Here is a 25,998-nt window from a genome sequence, read left to right on the forward strand (position 1 = left end):
AGAGTAGTTGTTTCCACCGCTATTTCAAACGTACGTGATCGTTTTGTCCACGAATAGCTAGTTCAATTGAGTAGTCTATTTACTTCCGCATCAGGGACAAATCTTCAAGGATTGGTACGTGACGTCACGTGTAACCGGACATGTAAAGGCGAGCGTCATGTGACACGACGAGCGAGCAAGGTGGGGAGCATTTATTTATTTATTTATTTATTTATTTATTTATTTATTAATTAATCGTAAAACTATCCACTGACATTATTATTATACTTATTATTATTATTATTATTTTTATTATTGTTGTTATTATTGACTAAGGGGTCATAAAATCACATTATATTATCTATAATCTGTAGTTTATTAAATTTTATTATGTAGGGCTACAATTTTACATTTTCTAGTTTTCATCTGCGAGGGCTTAAAAAAGCTAAAGGTTGGCTAACACCGAACAATAAATCCAACACTCTAGCTAAAGTCTAGCTAACTTTTTCTGCCTCTTTATTCCTACAACCTTTCCTAACTCCCAGTGACCCGGAGGAGCAACAGCTATTAGCGAATGTTTATTCAGGAAAATAGTTTGAAATCTGGGGAATCGTTTTATTTTCTTTCTCAGATGAGAGGATTGATAACACTCTCACATTTTCCTGTTAAATAGGCTATGATGCAGGTGCCAGGAGACTGTTAGCCTAGCTTAGCATAAAGATTGTTAACAAGGGGGAACAGCTAGCCTGGCTCCAACCACCAGCACATCTAAACCTCAGTCATTAACATGTAACAATAACACATCTGTACAAACGTGTGGTTAAAAAAGGGAGCTACAGTTGATCTGTAGACAGCCAGAGGCTCTAAAGGTATCTGTGAACATCACCTAACATCTAAATACCTTTTTTGGCTCTTACTTGAGCTGAAGTCACAGCTAGCTGACTGCTTCCTTGTTGACTTAAAGGTTAATGTTCAGCGGTTCGGTCTGAATGCCAATCTGATTGCAAACAATTCTGTAATTTCAGTTTCCTGTATCTGCTATGCTGATTCTGAAACAGATGGCTGTTGCAAGCTTGGTCTGGTAGCGACATTAATTTAACATTTCAAAAGCTTTCAAAACATCAAGAGGAACACTGTCACACTTTTTCATGGGACAGCATTTTATGCTGATGAACAACACACACAGATAAATCCTGCACTTTCAACCTTTAGCAGGAGATACAGAAATGTGATGAGAATGACAAAGAAAGCGTGCGACAGACGGAGAGAGATAAGTCTCTGTAAAGGGTCTTGTTTCACTCTGTAGATTAGATCTTGGGACATTAGAGCAATTAATGCACCCTGCACACATGGAAAAGTATTATATATACATTAAGCTTTAGGTGTGGTTACAGATGCAACAGAGCATCTGAAGTACATCTGAAGTGAAACAGGCTTTAATCAGAGACGGAAGTGAAACACACAGTTCCTCTTTAAAGGCACCAAAGTTGCACTGCACCACCACCACCAGTCTCAGCTGTGCCAACCGTTGGCACAAGCAGAGAATGAGGAGGACCATAATAGGAAGAAAATAAGGTTGATATTCCTGTAACTACTGCATATGTGACTATAAGCCTTGTTTTAGTTGAGCAACTGGTTAATGAAGTTGTATTTTTGCTCACGAGTGCTTTTGTGGACGGGTCATGCTGATAACATCATCCTGACTGGGGTGAATAAACACACCGAGGGTCAGACACACAGATAACAAGCAGTCATACCAACACGCACTGTCTAGACAGACAGATATAGCCATGATCCTGACGGGTCGCAGTTTGTGTCTTCCCTCTCCAGCCACCGTCCAGGAGCTGTTTTTTGTGGCTCGAGATGCCAACATCATCCCGGATATCTCCCTGGATCCTGTGCTCACCACCTTTCTTTCGCTGGACTCCTCAGCAGCGCTGCAGCATCAGTATACCTTCTTACAGAGGGGCATGAGCAGGGAGCAGCAGTCTGCTTTCAGCCTCAACCTGACTGGAGAGCTGGGAGGTGTCAGCAGGGTCACCTATGGAGGAGTAGGGGTCGTTGCTCTGGCTCTGTCCATGCTTTTTGACCAGGTTGCCCAACAAGTGGGTAAAGCTTTTTCTTCACAATGCAAGATGCTAAAACAGAATTAAAATTCAGAATTACAGATTTTCTGTCATCTCACCAGGTCCGAGCACAAGGATCAACAGAAGGGGACTTATCTACTCAGGGATCCGGGGATAAGAGGATTTTTGGCATCAGCAGTTCTTCAAGAATCGGCTGGATTATCTACAGCTACCTCGGCCTGATCCCCGGCATTGCCAACAACCAGGAGAAGATGGCAGAGACTACAGAGATCTATGACAACTTGCTGAAACTTGAGCTGCTTGACCATTATGAGAGGATGACCACGAAGAAGAGAATGAGTTCAGTGTCCATGCAGCAGTGGTTGGTGGGAGCTGCATTTCATCTACACATGAGAATTCACCAGGTCATGACACAATCAACCAATCAGTAGCCAATTGTATGATAGTGAAAAGGTCTCGTTGTGAAGGATTTAGTTGTATCTAGTGCTGATCCAGTGTTTTATCCTGGTGACTGTGCTGGGCTGACATGAAATCTCCTTTGTTCTTGTTCCAACAGGTTCGTCTGAACTCGGTGCCTTTAGGAACAGTTGAGTCACTGCGTCGGGCTTATAAGTCAGGGTTAGGTCGCCTGCATCAGGACTACACAGCCTATCTACGCAGAAATATTCAGGAGACTGGACCATCAGGAACTCAAGGACCACGAAAACACAGAACCAGGGGAAGACCAAGACAAACTAACACATTGAGCATAACTAATATGATCTGCTCGGGTAATCACCTTTTTAATGACAGCCAGGTTAGTCCAACTATCTCATCTGGTAAATTCAATGGGACGTCCACACCCAATGCAACTGCTGACATTAACAGGATTTGTAGAACAAACGGATCCAGTGAAGACTTTGGACTCAATGTGCCAATCAGAAGTGATGAAACCACTGTAGGCATGGAAAACAGAAACAATTCTTCTGGATTTAAACGGGATGAGGAAGTTCTGGGTCTGTTAGTTATCGAGCCATTGAGGAATGTGAGCCACAGTGTGCAGCATCACCCCTGTCAGTCCTTGGCCATACAGCAAGCTTTAGTGACTCGTATTATGGATGCTCAGGACCTGGAGAGGAACAGAAACTTTTTCCGGTACCAGGACAGAATCTTTCGCAGCTTTGTAAGACAGAGGGACGGCTTTGAGCTGAAGATAAATTAGACAGATATGAATGGTGTGAGATTAAATAATTAATTGATCATGTACAGTCCCTCAAATGAACCTTAACTTTGTGAGGTTCTCCTCAAGAAACTATCATACCATCAGTCACTTTATTCATCTTTCTTTATAAAATGTTGAGGTGTTAGCAGAAACGAATCAAGTAGATTTGTGCAGAATAATATCTCATAGAAAATGTAAGGATTTATTTTAATGAATGTTATAACAAATACAGCATACCATTGTCTTTAAATATTCGATTTTCTTTACATTTTTAATTAAAAAAATGTTTGACATCTCGATGTTTAATATCTCACTTAAAATGTAATAAATATTGATGAGTAGTTCCCTTGTTCTTGTCTCTTTGACAAAACATCACCATCTAGTGGTAGAAAAAGTGTAGCAGTCATATGTAAATGCCCTACGTACACTGTAGATCTACTATCAGTTTTCAATCCCTGAAATGTCTCAGTTTAGAAATACTTCACAACAACCTGCATACAAGTCATACATTTAAAATTTTACGTAAGTGCAGTGCTTTTGGCAAAATACTCAGAGCAAGCTTTAGCTAATTGAGGTGGAGCTAATTTCAACCACTTGTACTTAAAGTAGTAGAAAGTAGAAAAATAGAAATATTTAAAGCTACTACAGGGAACTTTGATATTGTGTTGATTTTGGAGGCCCCTGTGGATAAGTTGGAAGTGTTTCCACTATCAGAGTCAGTATATAATATTGATCAATCAATAAGTTGTAAAGTTAAAGTTGGAAGAGTTTGCAAATTAAGATGTTCCTGACAACTCTGTAGTCTCAATTAGCCTCTTGTAGGCAACCGCTGTTTTTAAGACAAGTAAGCGCTTTGTAATTCAATTAGAGGACATTTAACAAGGTTTTTTTATGTCATATAACAAAACGTAAATATCTCAAGCCAGACCTTTTTTTGGCATATAACCGAAAACCCATTAAAAAAACAGCTGACTTTGAGAGGAGAGAACCGGAAGTGCAGAAATGTGCAGAAAACTCTATAAAACATAAATATTCAAGTACGAACCCAAATGCCTCTTTACACAGTTTCTGTGTGGCATTTTAAATCTCGTCTACATTACCGTCAAACACACAAAATGCTGCTTTGTGTGGTACAACTTTAAATAATACCCTTTAAATAGTTGGCGGAGGGACTTTAAATTGGACCGGAAACGCTGCACGAGATGTACCGGATGTGGGTGCACCGCGCCAACGCGCCGCCACAAATTCAGCCGTAGAAGAAGACGGAGTTTTGAACCACCGTGTTGACGACACGCGGCGCTGCGTGACAGCGCCACAGTTTTAACTTCCGCACAATAACATGAACAGGACGAGCTGAGACTGCTGTTAGGCGTCCACTCAATACTTATCTTAAGGTAAGAGTTTTCAGGTTAATAGCTTAATGAACTCAGTGTAAATCTTCGTAGCTCAACTTACGAGCTAAACACGTCCTTGTTTGGTTCACGGCTCGTCACGCTGAAACAAACTAGGAAAAAAAGTGTCGTGGCGTTAATAATGTTGGCGTCAAACCACGTCATGAGAAGATGGCTGTGTTTAGGCCGCTCAATTAACAATATAACGCTTTAATATGTTTATCCAGCGGTCAACTTCGCATTGTAAGCGAATTACCGACCGGAATTAACTACTACGTAGGTTAGCCATATGCTAAAATGCTAACACCATGATGAGGAGTCAGGAGGGGCGTTAGCAAAGTTAGCTCATTTTTCGAGAGATTTTTGATTTGACGGGCTTCGTTTTTTCTCGGCTTTTTGTTGTGTGACTACACCAAGTTATACCAAAATGTACGATGTTTGATGGCACGGTCCTTCACAATTGACTGATGTTATCATATTACAGCTAGGTGGTAGGTAGCTAACAACACATTAGATGACTCTCAGGTACATGTTAGCTAACGCTGCCCAACACAGAAACATGAGTAATAGCTCTTAAATGAAGTCAAACTGGCTGTAGGCGTTTCAAATTAACCACGCCCACACATAGTTGGTTAATGTTACAGTTTAATTTCCCCTTTATTCCCACCACACACTTTTCATCCTGCCAAATGTCATCACTCATCTTCTTGTTTACATCTCGTTGACCAGCTTTAACAGAGAGGTGCACAGATGCCCATGGACCTGATTTATAACGGGGTGTCACCTCTGGCCCAGACGTATGAATAACTATATTTTCAGTGCCCATTTTGTTATAAACATTCAAATAAATGTTGGCTTTTATGGGTGTTTTCATGTTTATGCTGCATACACATGGTATACATCTGGCCCATGGTGGGAAGAGGACAATTACTGCTCAACAAATGGTCTATGTGGCTTCCAACAGCTTAGTTGAGGGTGGAGATGGAGATTAGTTTGACCCTGCTCTCAGGCGGTGATCAGACAGATGTTAGTACTGTGTGGAAAAGCAGCCAGATTCATTACATTGAGGCCTTTTGTGGGCATGACAGGGCTCATATTCCTGTTGTATGAAAAGAGGGGAAGTCCTGCCCCTTTCGGCGTCACCGGCACAGAAAAAGTATGAAAAAAAAGGTCAAAATCACAACAGATCTCACCATATCAACAGCTAAAGTCATGCAAAAGTAGTGTTTTAGTTTTGTAACTTTGCCTGTGCGTTACTATTTCAAAACAAGCATGCTGTATTTCTGTTGTTTACTTTGCAATCATTTAAATGCCATGATAAGTTTCATTTCTTGTGAAATCCTGACTCATAGTTTAACAAACCACTTAAGAGTTTTGGTGTGTTATAAGTTCAGCTACGTCTATTATTTTTTACAACCTATTCATTGTGTTATTTTCTTGAATCATTATTTAATGTCAAAAAACAAAATGTCCAAAAAAGTGAAAATGTGCCCATCACAATTTTACAGGGCCCAAGATGACACCTTCATGATGCTTGTTCTGTCCGACCAATAGTTCCCAACGATATTCAGCTCAAAATGATGTAAAATAAGGCCGCAGCTGTCGTTTATTTTCGTAATCAAGTAGTCTACTCATTATTCCATCAGTTAATTGAGTAATAGGATAGATTAAGATTAAGATTGGCTTTATTTATCCCACAATGGGGAAATTCACTTGTTTCTACAGCTCGAGATGCAACAGTACAGGGAAAAGAATCAGAAAAATATGCATAAAGTTAAATAGAAAATAAATAGAAAAAAACAACATTAACTAGTCTTGTCTAATGCTGATAAAAATATGCCGGAGTCTGTATGTGTTTTGTTAAGCTTTCAGGAGGCCACTTTTTCAGTTTCTTTCCAGTTGAAATATGAACTTGTAGAGACTTGAAACCTGTTTGTCAGGAAATCTGCCACAGTGAAAATGTGCATGTTGATTTTCATTCAGTGGATTTGAATGATTTATGCAAATCTTCTTACAGCATTGTACAAAATGTCGGATTCAGACTCTGATTCGGACTTTGGTGAAGACATCAGAGAGATGGCTGTGAGTTGTTAACCGCATTCAACCAAAGTGTTGTATTTTGTATGTCAATGAAAAACTGTTTGTTTGTTTTTTCCCCTTCAGAAACTCATGGCTGCTCAAAGAAATAATTTAATGATAACCCTCAATCCATCAGGTAAGGGACATTGAAGTCTTATTACACCATTACTGTTAATATTCTGGGCTACAGTGCTGTAGCTCAGTCATTTTAAGACATGTCTGGATGATGTGCATCTCCTATCATGTAAGTTTTTACTCAAGTATTGAATGAAGTATTTACTGAGCTCAATGCAGAATGTGTAACTTCAAATATCTGCACATTTGTTTACTTGGCGGTTCAGTTTTCCATATGTTTGCATATTTTCCAGATCTGCTGACAGTTAAAGCTTAGAAAATTGTCTATGTCTAAGATGGACAGAGATAATCAGCTTCTTTGAAGACTAAACAAACAGATTATATTTTCAACAAACTTTTCCTACACTTCACCCTAAAAAAAGAGCAATCATAAACTGTTAAGTGTGTGAGAGTGCTGCTACACTCAGTAGTCTGATAGAGTGATAATGTACTAAAGGCAGTGCAGCAGTGTTCCTGTTTTCTGTATTGGCACATCTGCCTAGAGTTTAACAGAGGTGAACTCTGACCTGAGCTCTGTCAGAGCCTGCTGGAGACATATGCTTGAATCTATCTGTTTTGGCTTCAACAGACCTGGACAAGGGACAACACTTGAAAATATGGCTTTTGGCTAACACTGGTGCATTTGTAGTGACGTTAATCAATGTGCATTGTCCCTGAATGAAAGGAATGATAGACGGAGCGAATGTTCATTTACAGGGAATGTGGTTTGACCATAACTTGAGACTTTACTTCTGTAGCTACTTCACAATAATAAGGTGAACATGAAGTTGTATAAACACACACTTCTTGTGAACATAGAAATGTTTTCATGAAGTTCGATGACTCAAGTTGAAGTTATGACTTCTTCTGTGCGCAGTACATGTTATTGTTAGTCACTGTGGCCTCAGTTTTTTTTATTATTTTTTTTACATATTTCAAAATGCCATTTCATGCCCAGAGATGATGATGATAATATGTCATTAAGTTTTGGTATTCTTTTCAGAGTTGCTGATGTAAATTGGTAAAGCTGTTTTATTTGACATGGACTTGATTATGATAGCACATGGGGCAACTGTAGCTCAGGAGGTCGAGGTAGAGCGGGTCGTCTTGTAATCTGAAGGTCGCTGGTTCGGATCTCCACGGCCCCCCCAGCTGCATGTCGAAGTATGCTTAAGCAAGATACTGAACCCCAAACTGCTCCTGATGAGCAGTTGGCACATTGCCTCTGTCATCGGTGTCTGAATGGGTGAATGTGACAAGTGTTGTAAAGCCAGGACTAGATTTCACATCAAAATCCAGTAAATAGTTTTTACCTACACCTTTTGAAGAATATAAGGAGAAAATAATGGGCCCTGAATGTAGAGCATCTTGCTGTTTATTATCTCAAAACTAACATAGATAGGTAAATTCTCTATGCTGTTCTTCACTAGGTGGAACTAAGTTGGCATGTTTTTTGTTTTTAGATGAGATTCTTGAGAAATGGAGTCATCTTCCTCCTGATACAAGAAGGGCCTCTACAGAAAAGATGAAACTTTGTGCCTTCTGGCTTCCCATTTTGCTGCAGCGTGATGAGTCCAGCCCGACTCTCACCTGGGCTTTACAAATCGGTCTAATTGACTTAAAGTAAGTACAATTATGAATGGTATCTGCAAAAAACAAAATGTAAACCACCAAATGATAACACTTTTGATCTGTAATAGTCAGTCTGTTTGTCTTGTGAGTGTTTAACTGTCCTCCTTCTTGTTATAGTGAGGATCTGAGTCTGAGGCAAATTCGCAAGATAGAAACGCTGGAAGCGGTCCTCAGAGCCTTGGAGAATGGGACTGTAAGTTCACTATGTAGTAGTTAAGTAAGAGCTCTTTTTCCTCAAACAGGAACTATGGAACCAAATAAACTTAAACATTAAGACTGCCTGGAGTAGGGCTCTTTTTAGCACATCGATCTATCGAACTGGACCCAACTTTATTGTCTGGATCCTCAAGTTAAAATGCAAATGTAGTTCCTGAGTTCATAAAAAGCTTCTTGGTTCCTGGCAGGGTCCAAAATGAACTTTTTGGTCCATCTGACTAGTAAACTGAAATGATTTACTTCACAAATGTGAGGATTTGCTCATTTATTCTTAATTTTTGAGTGTTGTACCATTTGTTGGACAAAACAAAGACTGTGTAGGAGTCGCAAAACAAATCTGGCCAATCAATGTGTTGCAGTGATGAGAGCTGAAAGTGAAGAAAGGCCTATTTCAGCCACCAACTAATGTCAGCTGACCTCATTTATTTAATTCGTCAACCTAGATTTTTATCTGTATTTGAGTAGCTGGTGCTAATTTTGGAACCTGGTTTCTGTGGAAAGTTCCTGTGGTGGAAACGGCCTATAAAGCCCCTTTCCCTCACAGCTTAAAACATGTCTTTCTTTCAGTGCGAATGCGTAAAAGTTTTAACAAAAAGCTTTTGATTTAAACTGCTTATTTGTTCTCTGTTCCAGTTGAGAAAGGACGAAACAAAGCATGTTTTCTGGATAAGCAACATGTTCAACCGGGTAAGTCTGAAAAAGTTATCGTGTGCATTGAATGTGTAAGATTATTAATTGGTGTGAAGTGTAGCTGCCCTGTCTAACTTTGAGTGAAGTAGAATTTTAGTAAGTAAAGCATAAAATAAGATTAAATAACACGAAATCAAACTTGTAGTCAAATATAATAAAAGCCAGGATAGAGATAAGGTATCAGGAGAGAAAATGTACTCATACAATTTTACTCATACCATTTCTTCAAGGTTGGCAGGTCTGTAGAGGTTGTGGATGAAGCTTTTCACTGGTTGGAGCGAACAGGAGAACCTGGTATTCGCCATCGCATATTGGATCTCGGCCATATAAATACCTGCTTCACAGCCCTGCATCTAATCTTCACAGAGTGTAAGACACATTCACAGACAGCTCTGCTACAAAAACATCCAGTAACGCACCGCTGACATTTACACAACTTGGTCACAAGACATTTCTGGTGATTCATTTAAAGAGGAAAACCTTACTAGCTCGGGCAGTTGCTGGAATTCAGTGTGTTGTCTTTTTCCAAACTGTGCAAACACTTTAGTCTGGACGACCTGTATGTAGTTCGTTAACACATACACACACTCCTCTTTTTGCTTTCAGTTGCCAAGTATATTCAGGACATGGGTAGAAACAAGGAGAAAACGATGAGGTCACTGATGGCTCGACCATCGGACTACCAACTGGAGGTAAGACGAGACAACACGATCTGCAGGCTGTCTCTGTTTGCTTTAACAGGCACCTGGTTGTCCTTTCTGAAACTTGTACTTGTGTTTGAGTTCAGACACTACTCCATGTTTACTACGAAATAACCTGAGCAGCCTTATTGAGAGAGTAACTGCAGGTGGTTTGAAAATAAAGTAATTAAGTGTTACGTTACTCTGTAGATTCCCATTAGCTTGTAACAACACACCTACTTTAATTTTAGATTTGCTGTACCTCAAGTGGTATACATAACATCTTACGTCTCTAAATGCAATGATACTTGAAGACACAGTAAAATGGCAGAATGTCTTCAGCTTCAGTTATGTGAAGTATATTCAAGTTATATCCATCAGATTTGATTGGACTCTGATTGGATTGTAATGCAGAGTTGTAGTGAAATACTGAGACTGTTGGCCTCCACTCACCATTTTGGATCAGGAGGAGGATAACGATGAAATTAAATACCTCAACTACCTTCTTTGGAAGTTTCAAGCCTACTTCTTTAACTCATGTCAGCTCTTACAAGGTGCTGTTCCTTGCATTTAGAGCTCTGTCTGTTACAGACCGAAAAAAAATGTTCCTTCATGCACCTTTAACACGGGGATACAAGACTAGAACCTGGGAAATGTATACTTTTTATTTTACTGCGTCTTTAACGATGTAAAAAATACTGCAGTGAATTTAAAGACCATCATAATTTCCAAGCTGGGAAGCTCTTCATAGTGGTATCACAGATTTATGACAGTTACAATAATAATGCATTTTTTAAAGGCGGTGAACAGCCTCACCTTTTATTTAATTTTTTTCATCTGTGGTGTCATATTCTAAATGTTTCCTCACAGTGTTTCCTAGATGCTTTGGTGTCATGATTACCTGTTGAGTACAGCTAGCCAGTGTCCAATTTCTCAGTTTTTCATATAACAACAACAACAATAGCTTCGTATAACATGCAACAGAGCGTGCAGTCGATCGGTGACACACATTTTAACAAGTCGGAGTAGAAGTCACGCCCTGTGGCGCTCTCACACTGCTGACACATTATTACAGGTTGAATGTTTTATTCATTTCATCCCATGTTCGAATGACGGATTACACGTCAAATAAAAAGTGGCAGTCATAACCATGACTATCCTTTGTGTTTTTATGTTCCTCATCCAGAAAAGTGAAGAAATGAAGAAGAAAGGAAATGAGAACTTTCAGAAAAAGCAGTATGAAGACGCTGTGCAGTTTTATTCCAAAGCCATCAAATATTTGTAAGTAGTTATTTTATATTATCTTGAAAAGTGTCTCTTTTGCTGACATGAAACATTAATCTGTATTGTATTGGTATTTAAATATATATATTTGATACACATTTACAATAATACAATAACATGTAATAGTCCTGCAAGTTATCCTCATCGTTGTGAACCTTTTAGAGGGGACAGTGTAATACAAGACACATCAAATTACGTCTAAAGAGGGCAGATTGAACACCTCTCTGACTCTGTCAACAAATATTTGTACACAAGTTTCACAAAGATGGGATATATATTGTTTGGGTATAACTGTTATTTTGATAATTTTGTAATGGAAATGTATTTTTTCTCCATCCAGTCCTGACAACCACATAATTTATGGAAACAGAGCCCTGTGCTATATCCGAAGTGAGAAATATCTGTAAGTATCACTTCTTCCAGAGCACTTTTCATTTGAAGTATCGGTAGGAAAGTTGTTTGACCCATTCAGATCAGAAGTTATGAGTTGGTTTAATATTTGGAGGTAGGGGGGGAAAAAAGGAAGAAGCGAGCTTATGTCATATTTTCATATATGAAATTATCCTCTTATTCATCAAGTGGCTCAAAGTAGGAAATAATTTCTAACTGGCCGAAATTCCTCAGTGATGCAGTTTTGGTCCCACTTTTAGGACGGGAAATAAAGGCTTTCTTATCAGCTTTCATAATCATATATGTAGAGGCTAAGCCAATACATGAAGCCCCTGAGGCAATGCGTCAGGATTGACCTAACTGACGTGCTGATAAACTTTACCATGTCTGATGAGTCAAAGTCCAAGATCAAGAACACGAGCGAGATTTGCAACAACAAGCTGCTTCAGCGGTCAAAAGCTGTTTACCTGTCCAGACAAAGATGGAGACACTATGTAACTCTAACTAATTTTAACAGTGTATTAACAAGGCTTAAGAAATGTTTTTACCCAAACATGAATTTATTATTTTACAGAAAAGCTGTCGGTGATGGAAAACGTGCTACTCTGATAAAACCGCTCTGGGCAAAGGTACTTCTGTCTTTTACGATTTGTCACAGTAATGTTGTGCAGACAAGCAACAGAGGCTTAATGAGTTTCTAGGAGACTAAAATTTAAATGTCATTCAAACACCCTTTTTGTGCTTCGTACTTAGAAAACTGTCTTTCCCACCATCCTTGCTAACATTTACTCTAAACACAGGGTCACTACCGGTACTGTGAGGCTTTGTACTCCATGGGAGAGATCGATATGGCCATCGAAGCCAACAATTCAGCCCGGAGTCTGTGTAAAGATGACCAAGAGGGGATCAAGGACCTGGAACAACAACACCTGAAATTCATCACTGAAATGCCAGAACCCAAATGTATTTTCACTGTTCTGATGTGATGTTGGTCACAGCAGCATTTTAGATCATATTTGCTTTTTTTAAAAAATCTTTCTGAAACAGAGTGGAAGTCAAGATTTCCTCGTAGAGAAATGCCTCAACCCAGACAGATTAACACTGGTGACAGCAAACAGTATCTGTACTTTACTTTTATACACAGCTCAAAAATGTAAGGTCAAGACTCAAGAGCAGAAAACTAACAAGAAACTTTACAGTTAGTGTTGTAAATATGTTTTTTGAGTTATGAACAAAATTCTTCCGGACTGTATTTAAAAAAAAAAAGAGAGAGGTTAATTAAGAGAGGAAATTGCGATTCAAGAGTTTTGACATTTTTTAATTGAAACTGACATTTATAACTGAAACTGTTTCTGTACTTTGCTTTCAGTTTTCAAGATGAAGAAAAGTAAAAGGTATGTGTGTACCACCTTTAAACACATTGATCAAACATGATTACTTATTGATGGAATAGATCATCTGTTCTGCTATCTTATGTTATTGTTGGATTGTATTTCTTTCTTGGTATGTAGCAACTGTCTGTTTTACATTTCTGTTAATGTATGGAGGGTTGAAAATAGACAACATAGTGACCGGTGTTATAGGCTCAGAGCGGGGGGGCCTGAACTAGCCAGTTAATCTTCTCCAGATGTTCCTTTGGTTACAAATCTCTCTATAGTCTTCATCTGGACCTCTCTGAGAGAGACTGCAATCAGCAGGTTGTGTTGTGTCTCCCAGCGCTGAAACACCTAGTATTGACAGTAATTAAGTGTCGGTCAATTTCTGTGTATCTCTTGATTCCTGGGTCTTCAGAATCTCCCCTATCACTTATGGGCAATCGGTTGTATTTCTTGGGTTTTTTTCCCTACAGACCGGACAGCACTAACCGAGCACATGTACTGGACACGCGACCACAGACTGTTAAAGCTGTTAAGACTGATCCAGCAACAAACGCTGCTCTGCAGAGTAAGGTGAGTCAATCTTGGATAAATGGATATTATTGTGTTTACACCCAAACCGTCCCTACCATATGTTTGCCAACATAAAAAGAAATTGGTCAGTGAAAGAAAGATAAGTGATATGTAATCAGGTGAGGTCAGTATTAAAGATTTATGCTCAACGTGAGACAGTTCAATTAGGGAAGCTGGTCTGTGTGAAACAGGTGACCGTTAAAAGAAGGCTTATTTTAGCTGAGAAAAATAGGCCAAACTCAGAATCTCTAGATGACTCATCACTGCAGCCTTGTTTGACACACATGTGAGAAGCGCGACTCGCGCAGTAATTGTGGCCATACTAACCTGTTTTACATGGACGCTGAAATGAAAAGCAAGACGCTGTGCCATGCACGGCTCACACAACCAGTGTGGCCAGCCTGTTACAAAGTGCAGAAACAAGTGATGCAGGGCGGAGTCGCTGTGACAGACACCATTCACCCTATTACAAGACACTGTACCATCAAAATGATGTTGAAGCTGTTGTTTAAAGGTTACAAATTTACATGATGTTGCTTAAATCAAGAACATTATGCATATTAATTGATAACAAAAAACATTGTGAGTTGCACCTGTAGTTTTGTCAGCCAGCTTTTAGAATATAACCGGGATGTTGAAGGCAGCAAGCACAATTGTCTGTACAGTGTCTTTGTCGTTCAGTGTTAATCAATGACTCGTGTGTCGACAGGTCTCACAGAATAAAATGGACAAGAAGCCAGGTGAGTCACTGGCACACCTGACGACAAGAAAGTATTTCCATCAACGGTTTCTCTTAATATTTGTGAAGCTGAAACAATTAAGTGATTTGTTGATCGTCAGAACTCAAGCAATCATACGCTAATTTTACACAAATATCTAATTTGATCATATCAAGAGAGAATAATCTCCGTTCCGATGGCATTTAATGACTTCATGACTGATTTTTCTCTCTCCAGGGAAAAATGAAAAGACGGCACAGGCACAGGGCAGCACTAAAGACTCCAAAACATCAAAAAGGTTAATGGAAGTTCTTAGACTGATATTAATGCTGATGTTATCAGTTACATTATTGTGGTGCAGCAGAATATGGTGTTGTTGTGATTCAGACTGACTGAAAATGATGTGCTTCCAGTGAGATTTCTTCAAAGGATGTGAAAGCGGAGTCCAACACTGAAGCAAAGAAGAAACCAAAGAGCAAAAGTCCATCTGAAGAGCAGGTAAAGCTGTTCTTACTTACTTTGCATGTAAGACAACTGTAATTTAACCATGTGGAGATGTATCTTCAGTTATGAGACTTGTAAAGCTTTTCCAGTACAGTGTAGCATCTTAACTTAAGCTTTTTAGTCATACAAGTCTCATTAATCGAAACTTCTGACCTGCTGTTATGTGTTTGCGTTTCAGACCCTGAAGATGGATGACAGTGTGGTTAAAGAGTTGAGATCTATGGTGCAGGATGCCCACACTGCTCTGGCCGACCTCCGCAGCCGCAATGCAGAGCAGGCCTTCAGCCAGGCACTGGCCTTACTGGAAACCAGCACACCCAAGGTGATCATATTACAGATTTGCAAACCAGAATTGTAGCTCTTAACACTGTTGCAAAAAAAAAAAATGCTGTATAGTGTGTGCACAGGACATGACGGTACTTACTTTTGGTAGTTTGTGCAATGAAGTTGAGCTTTAAGAGCAAATCAGTCTATCTTTAACTGCAGTATTTTTGTTGCTGCGTCTTTAAGTCTGGCTGCTCTGCACCATCCAGACAACAAAAGTATTTGTTGCAAGTCATGCCCTCTCTCCCAGTGTTTCCTGTCAGTCTCCACCGTCGACAGTTAAATACAGGCAAACAAATGTCCAAAACCTGTACATTTAATTTTACATGATGATAGACTGATTTTCCTTTTTCTTTCTCAGGAACTTGGACTTTCCACGCTGGATTTGCTGTTGTTGCTGTTTGGCCGAGCATCAGCCCTGACCGAGATCGGCCAGCCTGAGGTTGGTGTAGTTTACTAGATTATGTTGTAAACAATGTCCTCACTCATTAAATATGTGGCCATTTCTGTGAGATCCAGCTCCGCATTGTGCTTTCCCTGAAGCTTAATAAGCCTGATATATTTCATAAAATTGAAAGTTTTTCCAGCTTCAAGTCGAGGTGGATTTGCATGGCCAGGATAATTTGAGGATTGAAATTATACGTGACATTATGTGCGTTTGCTTTGTTAAATACAGGAACTCGGAGAAGCACAAAGACTTCTGGAGAAGATCAAATCATTTGAGGAGAGGACGTTTCAGTGTCTGGTTTTCTATGCAATCGGCAGGGTGTATGTCAGAGAGAACAGGTACAGAAGCTTCTGATCGAACCAGTTTTTTGTTTGTTTGTTTTTTTTGTCCTTTTTGCTGTTTCTAACTACAACATGCGTGTTTTCTTTGGACAGGTTTGCAGTTGCTCTGCAGCAGTTTTCAGACTCCCTGCAGATGGTCAAGAATCAAATAACTCCGGGTAAACTCACCTGGCCTTTAACAAAAGAGATTGTCAAAGAAACGCAGCCAGACTATTTCAAGGTATGTTGTCATTGAAGGTTTGTTTATATGTGACAAACTGTTTTAAATAAATATATTACGTAATTTCATTTCACTTCATATTTTGTGTGCCAAACAATACATATTTTGTTTACACACTGGGCTCATCTTACTTGTATTTTCTCTTTTTAGGAAATTCTGGACAGTGCTATTGACTTGTGCAAATTTCCTCCTATTCCTGATGCCATTTGTCGACTCGAGAAGTGCAATGGCCATTTGAAAGCTGAAATCTACTTCACAGACCCGGATTTTAAGGTAGATGTCAGCCATAAAACACAGCCAGACAGTTTTTTTTAATTCAAAAATAAAAAGAACTGATCAACTTTAAATGTATATGCTTCATGTAGGGCTTCATTCAGATTTGCTGCTGTCAGAGCTGCATCATTGAATATCACATGACCTGTTGGAAGACCCTCAAAGCGTCATCCTTCTCTGAAAAGAATGAAAAGGTACATTTAGATTTCAGAGCAGCATTTCTTTTGAACATTTTGCCGACCGTTTTTAAGTCTTTTAAGATTTTAAGTCTACCGGTTTCAAGTCTAAGTCCATTGTTGTGTTGCAGGACTTCCTGCAAGAGCCCTGTATGACTCCAGACTGTGTCGGGCGAATCTGTAGTATCAAAATCTTTGGTCCAACAGGCCTGGTGAAGTGTAAGGTAAGCTGATGCTCTGCAGGTGGAGTGAGATTTTAGAGTCGCTGTGCTCATGAGTTAAGGGATGAGTGTGACTTTAATCTGATTTCCTTCTCTCTGCAGTTCGAAGCCACCATCCCGAAACTGTATACGGCAAAGAAGCTGAAAGTGAATCAGAAATGTACAAGGTGAGGCTGCAGCCAAGTACAGATCATACTGCTGACTGAGTGTAGCTCCAGTGGTTTCTAACAAACCAATTTTGCCCTTTTTTTTACTTTTCAGTCTGAAGAAATTAAAATCAAAGGAAGAGCGCCGGCTCAAGAGGAAGCAGCATAAGCAGTCATTTCAAGAAAAGCAGGCGATCAACGATGAGATTCTGCAGAAGAAAGAGGACTCAGCGACACAGATTCAACAGAAAGGTACTACTGCTGAAATCATCACAATGTCTGAACTGTTTCACTGACTGCACTCATTATTGAAGAGGTCATTTTTATAATTGCACTGCTCAACCTTCTGTGTACTGTCAGGAGAACCTAAAGTATGATATTTCTGATTTAATACATATATTGTGTTCATAATAGATATTTGTGATAAGTTTGCAGAATTCAGAGATACTCAATACTGAACTTTTTAGACAAGGGTCCCTTTTTTTACGGTTAAGAAAAACGTTATCATCGACTACTATGAAACAGGCTATAATTCATACGTTAAAGAGAAAAAGCAAAACGCAAGAAAGAGACGTCTCAGCAGTCCACATTCATACAACTCACAAGTACCCAAGTCTGTAATATGCAGAAGATTTTTAATTTTGTTATTAAGGAATTGTGACCAAGACTTGTACAAAGTGGGACATTTTGCAGTTGATAAATTATCTTCAGCGTTTTCTGTACTGCAGTTTCTTTTTACTTAGCCAACAAATATCTGTGAAAAGCTGAAGTGAACAAATAATATCAGCCGTGCCGATGCATCCTATGTTTTCCCAGCTGAATCATTTAAACTCGAAGGCTTGTCAGACTTTTGTTCTAGGAAAGTTTATCTTACAATTTGGCTTTTTCTTCCTTTTTTTAATTAACTTCCTCTTGCTTTTAAATTTGCTGAACCAGCTCTTGGGCAACACATTTGGACACAGGCAGCTACGCTTATCAAAGCTGCTTTTATCTTAGTTTAAGTCAAACAAACAAGTGTTGATGACTCACTTTCTGTCATGTTTCCACCTTGTTTTCAGCCTGGCTGTTTTACAGAGATCGAGTACTTCTGCAGATCAGCCAGAACCTGGAGCTTCTGAGAGAGGAGAAAGGCCTGCAGGTGTCGGACGTGATGAGCAGTCTGAAGCCCTGGCTGGAGCTGGACTCGTCGAAGGGGAACCAGATCGCTGGGAGGATACTGAACTGGCAGCAGGAGCAGCTGGAGACTCTTGGTCAGGTTATTGAGCTGCTGCTGGAGAGGAAGAACCGGGTTTGGGCTCGTGTCCTCGTCCAACTACTCAGCAGCTGTCTGGATATAAATCCTAAACTCAACAACTGGGCGTGCCAGCTCAACAATGCAGGTAGATAAAATAGACTTAAGTACAGTTTGGAGGTGAAAATACTTTGAACGCTTACCTTTTTAGATGGTAATGAATGATAGATGATAAAGAATAAACAACATTTCTTGGGACGGCAGTGAAACAAATTAGTTTGCATACAGAAGTCATGTAAAAATGGTGGACATCAGTACCAATTTATCTGACCAACTACTTTCTGCTTCCTTAAGGTCTGAATGCTGCGAAATCCTTCATCGAGCGCTACTCAGGACACTTGGAGGAGCTTGATTTGGCTTTTTTGCTCAACTTTGCTCCCCTGCAGGAGGTGATTATAGAAAAGCTCGGTACTAGACCGGAGCTGTTTTCGAGCATTGGCCTGACTGTGACTGAATACCTAAAACAGGCCCCACCACATGACATGAGACTCTTTATCTGGACTCTGGAGGAGCATAGAGATGAGTATGTCTCCTGCCACACTATACTGGATGAATATTTTGATATGATGGGTACGTAAATTTAACTTGACTAACATTTGATTTGAAGACTTGTTCATTTGTTGCTGTCTTCTCCTCCAACACCACGATGTAACTTCCATTCTTTGTTTTTCAGATGGCCATTGTTCAGTCCTAAAAAAGTCTGATGAAAATCAAAATGTAAGTCTTTAAAAACTTAATAGCTGTCTGTCTTCCTGGATCGATGATTAACTGAAAAAACTGGAACAAATAGCTTTACGTTTTGGGAAATATACGTATTTGTTTTCTTGCTGAGAGTTAGAAGATGTACACCAGGTCTGTACTGTAAATATAAAGCTTCCGCTGACAGGCAGTTAGCGTAGCTTAGCGTAAAGACTGGAAACTAATAGAAATGGCTAGCATTCAACAAAGCATTCAGCAGATGTCATAAATTTGTTTTAAAGTTTAATTCTTATTCATTATCTTCTCATTTCAGAATTCTCCTATGAAGACTCGAGGCCGGAAAAAGAAACAGAAAGAGCCGAAGGTCAGACGTCTGATTGGTAGTTTGTTTTCTCACGATGATAATCTGGCTGCGTAGGCATCGTTCTGAAGTGTTTCCTCTCATCTTCCTCTCAGGGTGTTATTGTTTGGCCTGGGACGAGAGGCGTAACTTCAAGAGACGAGTGGGACCAAGACTTTTTTGAAGATGAGTCATTGTAAGTTGGACAATCCACTTGGACCACAGTGTTGTGTTGTAACTGTGATTATAAGTGTTTTTGACGTTGAGACTTTTCTGTCAACAGATCATTCCTTGACCCCGGTGATCCGTTCAGTGTACCCAGTCATCTTCGAGAGCAAGTGGCCAATTTCGAGGACCAGTACAACTGCACCAGACACACAAGTCACTATAAAAAGATTTTGGACAACAACCCCGACCCAACCAAAGAGAGTTTGTATGAGTAAGTGAAATGATTCAATACCTTGTAGATATGATATTCTTCATGTATATTGTTCCTTCTGATTTGAATATTTTGATGTTTCTGTTCTCCTGCAGCTACTTTGCTCAGATCTTGGAGGAGCACGGTCCCCTGGTTGCTGAGGACCCTCTGCTGGTGGGAGAACTGGAAAATTTCCCTCCTGTAGCTCAGCTGAAGATCCAGGAGGCGGGCGGCTTCGAGCACTTCCTGCTGGAGTCTCTTCGCTTCATAAAGATGGGGAGGTCTATCGGCCTGGCGAAGCACGCCGTCTCCCTGCAGCAGGCCAGAAACGGAGCCAGCCTGGATGACCTGGACGACCTGGACATAATCGTGGATTCTGACACAGACTCTCAACTTCTTGATTTGCATGACCCTGCTTTCACAAACTATGTGGACAGTTATTCATCTGCACAGCCTGATGTCTGTCCCCACCTCCCAAATCCTTATGTTTTTGGCTTTGTTCCTCCTCCTCCACTGTTGGCTCATGAAGTCACTTTCCCTGGGATTGATCCCAACTCACACTGGGCTAGTGGTGACAGTCAATATGAAGCCCCTAACTTTTTCTACCCGGAGCTGGATCTCTATTCCAGTGAAGCTGATGGTGGACTTTCAGAGACTGATCATTCATCAGACGGAGGCGCTCCCGTGATGACAGAAGAAAGCCTTTTGAAGAAACATGCAGCATCACAGGTTAAAACCAACTTCTCACCTGCTTTTTAAATAACCTATGTGGAATATGTAAATACATAAATGCAGGTTGAATTGTGTGAGAAATGCTCTTTTTTTATCTTTTTCTTAGACGTGTCAGGAGACCATGAGGAGTGTAGCAGTGAACACTGAGCCTCATGAGTGTTTCGAGACCAGCCCGGTGAGTTACATGTAGCTCACCGCATTATCTGTAAAAAGAGTGCAACTATCCAAACCCAAGTGAATCCAAGAGAGTAGTAACAGAGTCGACAAACTGCCACCTTTTCTAGCTTCAAACAGTGTCCTGGGGACCTTATTTTCCTCTGAGGAACAGCTTGTTTATTCAGTTTGTATTATTGCCTCATTAATATGGTAAATACTACAATTCTGAGTTTGAATTTCTTCTGCAAAACTACATAGTGCCCCTTTAAACTGCCACTAGACAACTTTTGCTTGAACACATTGTTATTAAGTAAATTGAGGGCACTCTGTAAAGGCTACCCGCTTTACAATTTTGCAATTCAGTTTGCCACTGAGCCCGAAATCTCCCGGGAAAATGAGGACTGACCTGCGATCCAGTCGGGCTGGCACAATTTCTATCTGCTTTCATGTCTTTATTATAGACTGAATGACTAAACTCACATATTGTCCTGAGTTGTTAGTAGTTGCTACTCTGAGGTAAACAGAAAGCGTGCTTCTTCTTCTTATTCAATGATGAAATGCCACCAGGCCAGGAAATTAGCATTACCAGCTGTTAACCTCAATGAACTAACATCAGTTGGTGCATTAGTTTACATTTTCTGGTGCTGATTTTCTGTAAACTTGAAAATTTGTGCTGAATTTAGACAGAAACTTGTCTGTTGTTTCCAGATTACCTCAAACCGAGTTGAGCATTTCAGTCCTGCAATTCCTTGTCGCTCATTGGCCGACATATACACAGATACCAAACATTGGCCAACATCCTCTTGGCTGACTAATCGCTTTAGTTGTTATCTGAGTTTTGTTGTTGCCTTCTTTCTTCTTCCAGGGTGACATCAACAAAAAGCTAAAGAGTAACAAGGACTTGGAGGAGCAGATCAAGAAAATGGCGAACAGCTGTGACAAAGTCAACCTCAGGCACAAAGAAGACGTTGCTCACCTGGAGGAAGAAGTACAGAAGATCACTGTCAATATACAAGTACGTCCCAATACCCGTTGATTTTATAAGTGATGAGCTGCATCTGAATGACTAAACTGTCTATTTTTGGTTGTTTTCTCTTGTGTAGGTGACCAATAAAGAGCTGGCACTGTTCCAGCAGAAGCTGGAAGAGGAGGTGAAGAAGGACCAGAAGGAGAAGAAAGCCAACCAGGAAACACTGAGGTCCCTCAAAGTGGAGACAGAAGAGATTGTGGAGGAACACAACAGGTAAGACTGAATACGATCAGCTGGATCAGTACTGCATGAATTATATCTCTTATTAATGTACGCCATATGATTACTGATGATGTGATGACTGATTATTTTTGTACATTTGTGTTGTTTTTTTTCCAATGCAAAGACTCGCCAGAACCATCCGCGAAAAGAGAGCCGACTATGACGCAAAGTTGAGTGATTTCCTCGAGTTGAGGTGAGTGATGAGCGACAGGTGAAGATTAAACTAAAAAATCCTCTGATTTTCTTTTTTTTAAAACTCTTTTCTTCCTGTTCCTTCAGCAATCAGTCAGCAGCTGAGAAGATGAGTCTGGAGGATGAGATCAAGCGCTGTAAGGTCTCGTTTACCGTGGCCACCAGGAGGTCTAACACGGCACAGGTTGGTCCAAATCTTAAACCCTAATCAGACAATTTAAATTGAGTGAGTTGGTCCAGGAAAACACCAGAAAAGCAGAGTGCCAGTTTATTTTTAAAGATGAGAAGAAAGAGGAAGGAAACAGGAAATGACACATGCTCCATAATTAGTGGCATTCAGACTGTGGCTTCTTTTTTAGGTACACATCTACGATCTAATGCAATCCAATACAACTGTTCTCCCACAAAGGAAACTTTTATGGATTTTTTTTTTACCTGCGATTCCGTTGTAATAACAGCAGGTGAGCCGCGTGTGGATGAAGCTTGTTGTTAATTATTCAGCCGATCAAACCCAACGTGAACACAGAGCGACATCACAACAACCAGGTGCACTCAGGCTACATGTCTGTACAAAACAACGACATAGGCCTACTTTAAATAGGAGAGGTTGCATCAGAGTCGATGTGGTTACAGGAGGGAAGTAAAACCACAGAGCGTCTCTCTCACACTGCCTGCAGAGCAGGTGTGATTAGACGGGAGGGGGAAGAGCAAGGGCAGATTGTCTATTGGTAAATCGACGCAGATGGCGGCGTTCTCTTGGACGGATGAAAAAAATATTTGAATATAAAATGCGTCACCAAATATACTTGGGCTGCCATTAATATACCTGGGTAGACCACCCAAGTAGACTTTAAGTGTTGGAAACAATTAAATGTCCTCCCGGTCCCGGTGTGAACTGGAAAGCAGACTAAAAGGCTACAATGGATCTGATCATTAAGATTCACTTGTTTCACTCTTCTTTTCAGCTTTTCTGTGTGCAAATTGTTAAAACAATCACTGTCCGCTTCAGTTAATGAGTTGTTTTTCTCCTCCAGTTGTGGGTGGTGGAGAGCAACCGCGATCAGGGCTTATACGACCTCCACAGAGAGCAGGCAAGCGCCAAAGCTCTGCTGACCAAACTGGACGAAACAGCACACAGGTAAGAGGAGTGAAAGCACAGCTTTAATCTAAAGAGAACAGCCTGAGTCAGTTTTAAGTCTGATGACCTTCATCTTTTCCAGATTCCATAACCCAGACCTGGATATCACCAGAAACGGCGTGAGAACCAGCATTCAAGAGATTGAGAAGAAAATCTCCACTGCAGAGGTAAAGGATGAAACCGTTGGAAAGCAAAAGACGACAAGATATTTGAATTAATCAACTTAAGAGGCAGTTTTCACTATTTTCCAAAAGAAATGTATTGTTTAATCGAGAATCTAGCATCGCTGGTGTCCAGGACTCGCAGTGATAAAGATCCATGTTGGGTTGGATGACTCATGATGTGTGTTGTTTACTAAGACTCGTCTCTGTATGTTGCTCAGACACAGTTCCAGGAGCAGATGGATCAAGTGAAGAACGGCAGAAGAGTCAGCGAGCTGCTTTCAGTCAACATCAACAACCATCCTGAACCCCCAGCGGCACCAGTAAGACATTTCACCAGCTCAACCAAACCAGTACAATTTATTAAATACCGTTTTTCATTTTTGAATTCCATTACTAGATATATTTGGAAGATATCCATCTAGAGATAAATGGTTAAAAAAACAAAAACCTTCCACACAAATAGGCACAGGAATACCTTGTGTATCTCTAATAGTAGAATATGTCCATCAGAAATTATATACAGTAGCAAAACCAATTGTAATCTACGAGTAATGAATGACTGAAAAATATAAACTCTCTCCTGTGTTCTGTTGATGTTGCAGCTGTCTGGAGCAGCCAAAGAGTTTGTCCCTGCGTCTGCAGCCTCCCACAGCTCTCCTCCGCTCCTCCCGCAGCCTGCAGCTGAGGCGCCGGCTGCTCCGCCTCAGACGCTGCACAAACCTCCAGCCAGGATTGTGGAGCCTCCACACACACAGTGTGTGTTTGATAAAGGCATGGAGCGCCTGGCCACCATGTTCCCCGACTACACAAGGTAACGCTGATACCAACTTGTATACTCCTTTCCATTGCACGCAAGTGAACTCTGAATCACGTTAATTTATTTTCTTTTTCTTTCCCATATTTTGTAACCAGATTATTAACAGATGGCTGCCGTCTTGGCAGTTCAGCCTGTCAGATGGTCGGCTTTGTGTTTATAGATTTTAGTCCACTCTATTACAGCTAAATTGGCTAACATTAGCTAATCAAAGAGATATTGGTGTCTGTGTACAGGGCTCATTAAATCTTGGAAGTTTGCAAAATGTAAAATTTGAACTGTTTTCACGGTTAGGAAATGCTTGAAATCATATAAAATCCTTTAATTCAATATAATCTGGGAATTCTGTTTTTAATCCTGTGTTGTATAATGATACATACATTTAATCTTCAAATGTAGGCAATATTAATACATTTACTTTGTTTGCGTGTGTTCAGGCCGGACTTGATGAGGTTCGTTCGTGAGTTGCGTTCAACCAGCGGTGGAAGCCTGAACAGCATGGCGCTGCAGGACATGGTCGGTGGAGTGACCCAGCTGATCCTGGACCATCAGGTAGTGATCGGATTAGTAGTAGTATTCATCACATAATACAATAAATATACACATTAAAGACAGTGTAAACAAAGTCAACAGTATGCCTATACTACATTCCCATCGATTGCTGGGTATTTCTTATTTCTCATGTGACATCAATTTTCTTCTCAGGAGAAGCTTAATGCTGCCAAGATGAACGCCATGGGACGTGGGAGTCCAGCTAAGAGTGCTACTCCCCCTCTGGTGCCCCCAGTCTGGCAGTCACTTGGACCACAGAGAGCCACACACTCAAACGCAGTAAGTCCAGAATCATCCCGTCGTGTGAACTGCTCTCACATTAGTCCAAGAGTTTGACTTGAAGCAGCAGAAATGTTGCTTCACAGATTTTATAGAGAAGAAGAAAAATGTTTCAACAGTCCACCTTAATAATATCAGAGAACAGTGCGTTTAGACATTAAACACAAGAAACAGGGCAACGACAAAAAGAATAATAATATGCAGAATAAAACAAACAACAACTGGGTGGGTGGACAAATGACCGTTTTAATGTCATGCTGTTAGATGAGAAGTTAGCAGATCACTACAGTTACTCCAAATCACCCTGAGGGGAACAGAAGTGTTCGACCACACTGTCAGTTGCTGACTGTGTCTTTGTCTGGATTGCAGCTGAATGTTGAGGATCCGTGCATCATCTGTCACGATGACATGACTCCGGACGACATCTGCGTGCTGGAGTGCAGACACAGCTTCCATAAAGAGGTGAGCCATACTGCTGTTTGTCAAAGAAATGGACGCAAGATCCCACTGTTTTTTTAGTGTGAGGTCTGGTTGGATCAATCTCCTCCGACTTGTTTCCAGTTTTAATGTCGAGTCTCTGTTTTGATTGTGTTCAGTGTATCAGGTCGTGGCTGAGGGAGCAGAGTACCTGTCCCACCTGCAGAGATCACGCTCTGCTGCCTGACGACTTCCCCGTGCTGTCTGGGAGGAGGCGCCAAGCCCCGTGATGTTAACAAGACCCTTCATTAACACATTTCTTTTATCCTTTTATTTTTTACGGCTTTGTTTCATTAAAATCTCAAAAGAGCATGGAGTGTTTTATATCATTTAAATGTTGAGGCATGCACAGAGACCAGTTTGTACTCTGAATAAACAAATTAGTTGTGTTTGAACTCGTCTCTGTTGGATGTTTATCTGTCGGAGTTTC

General features: G+C 40.4%; 2 protein-coding genes across 3 annotated transcripts; both read left to right on the forward strand.

Moving 5' to 3' along the window:
- Nucleotides 1-155: 155 nt before the first annotated feature.
- On the forward strand, nt 156-3,507 carry LOC311269231 (uncharacterized protein). Its single transcript, XM_084373268.1, has 4 exons — nt 156-180; nt 1,810-2,084; nt 2,168-2,470; nt 2,623-3,507. The coding sequence occupies exons 2-4, from the start codon at nt 1,950-1,952 to the stop codon at nt 3,265-3,267; spliced, it is 1,083 nt and encodes a 360-aa protein (XP_084229394.1). The 5' UTR covers nt 156-180; nt 1,810-1,949; the 3' UTR covers nt 3,268-3,507.
- Nucleotides 3,508-4,539: 1,032 nt separating this feature from the next.
- On the forward strand, nt 4,540-25,963 carry ttc3 (tetratricopeptide repeat domain 3). 2 transcript variants are annotated; one of them, XM_084373264.1, is made up of 46 exons: nt 4,542-4,661; nt 6,676-6,740; nt 6,822-6,873; nt 8,315-8,474; nt 8,601-8,676; nt 9,333-9,386; nt 9,620-9,758; nt 9,996-10,081; nt 11,256-11,350; nt 11,694-11,756; nt 12,318-12,372; nt 12,544-12,706; nt 13,113-13,137; nt 13,593-13,692; nt 14,402-14,432; nt 14,649-14,709; nt 14,825-14,909; nt 15,094-15,237; nt 15,601-15,681; nt 15,916-16,025; nt 16,122-16,248; nt 16,399-16,521; nt 16,614-16,715; nt 16,829-16,921; nt 17,021-17,085; nt 17,180-17,316; nt 18,123-18,443; nt 18,650-18,925; nt 19,029-19,072; nt 19,368-19,418; nt 19,511-19,590; nt 19,678-19,833; nt 19,929-20,541; nt 20,651-20,719; nt 21,566-21,715; nt 21,804-21,943; nt 22,077-22,145; nt 22,232-22,328; nt 23,179-23,282; nt 23,365-23,449; nt 23,665-23,766; nt 24,049-24,257; nt 24,698-24,812; nt 24,966-25,091; nt 25,461-25,553; nt 25,688-25,963. In XM_084373264.1, the coding sequence occupies exons 2-46, from the start codon at nt 6,687-6,689 to the stop codon at nt 25,796-25,798; spliced, it is 5,292 nt and encodes a 1,763-aa protein (XP_084229390.1). In that variant the 5' UTR covers nt 4,542-4,661; nt 6,676-6,686; the 3' UTR covers nt 25,799-25,963. The 2 variants fall into 2 exon arrangements, with proteins under 2 accessions (XP_084229391.1, XP_084229390.1); XM_084373265.1 differs by lacking the exon at nt 6,676-6,740 and having other exon boundaries at nt 4,540-4,661.
- Nucleotides 25,964-25,998: the final 35 nt, after the last annotated feature.

The sequence above is a fragment of the Pagrus pagrus genome (assembly GCF_965226575.1).
Source record: "Pagrus pagrus genome assembly, chromosome: 14".
NCBI lineage: Eukaryota > Metazoa > Chordata > Actinopteri > Spariformes > Sparidae > Pagrus > Pagrus pagrus.

What these genes read in the sequence shown, in the direction of transcription:
- LOC311269231 (XM_084373268.1), top strand. Translation starts at nt 1,950, where the DNA reads ATGAGCAGGGAGCAGCAGTCTGCTTTCAGCCTCAACCTGACTGGAGAG. An exon ending in TTGACCAGGTTGCCCAACAA is followed by an intron (nt 2,085 to 2,167) that starts GTGGGTAAAGCT and finishes TCATCTCACCAG; the next exon opens with GTCCGAGCACAAGGATCAAC. An exon ending in TACACATGAGAATTCACCAG is followed by an intron (nt 2,471 to 2,622) that starts GTCATGACACAA and finishes TTGTTCCAACAG; the next exon opens with GTTCGTCTGAACTCGGTGCC.
- ttc3 (XM_084373264.1), top strand. Translation starts at nt 6,687, where the DNA reads ATGTCGGATTCAGACTCTGATTCGGACTTTGGTGAAGACATCAGAGAG. An exon ending in ATCCGAAGTGAGAAATATCT is followed by an intron (nt 11,757 to 12,317) that starts GTAAGTATCACT and finishes ATTATTTTACAG; the next exon opens with AAAAGCTGTCGGTGATGGAA. An exon ending in CTGGACGAAACAGCACACAG is followed by an intron (nt 23,283 to 23,364) that starts GTAAGAGGAGTG and finishes CATCTTTTCCAG; the next exon opens with ATTCCATAACCCAGACCTGG.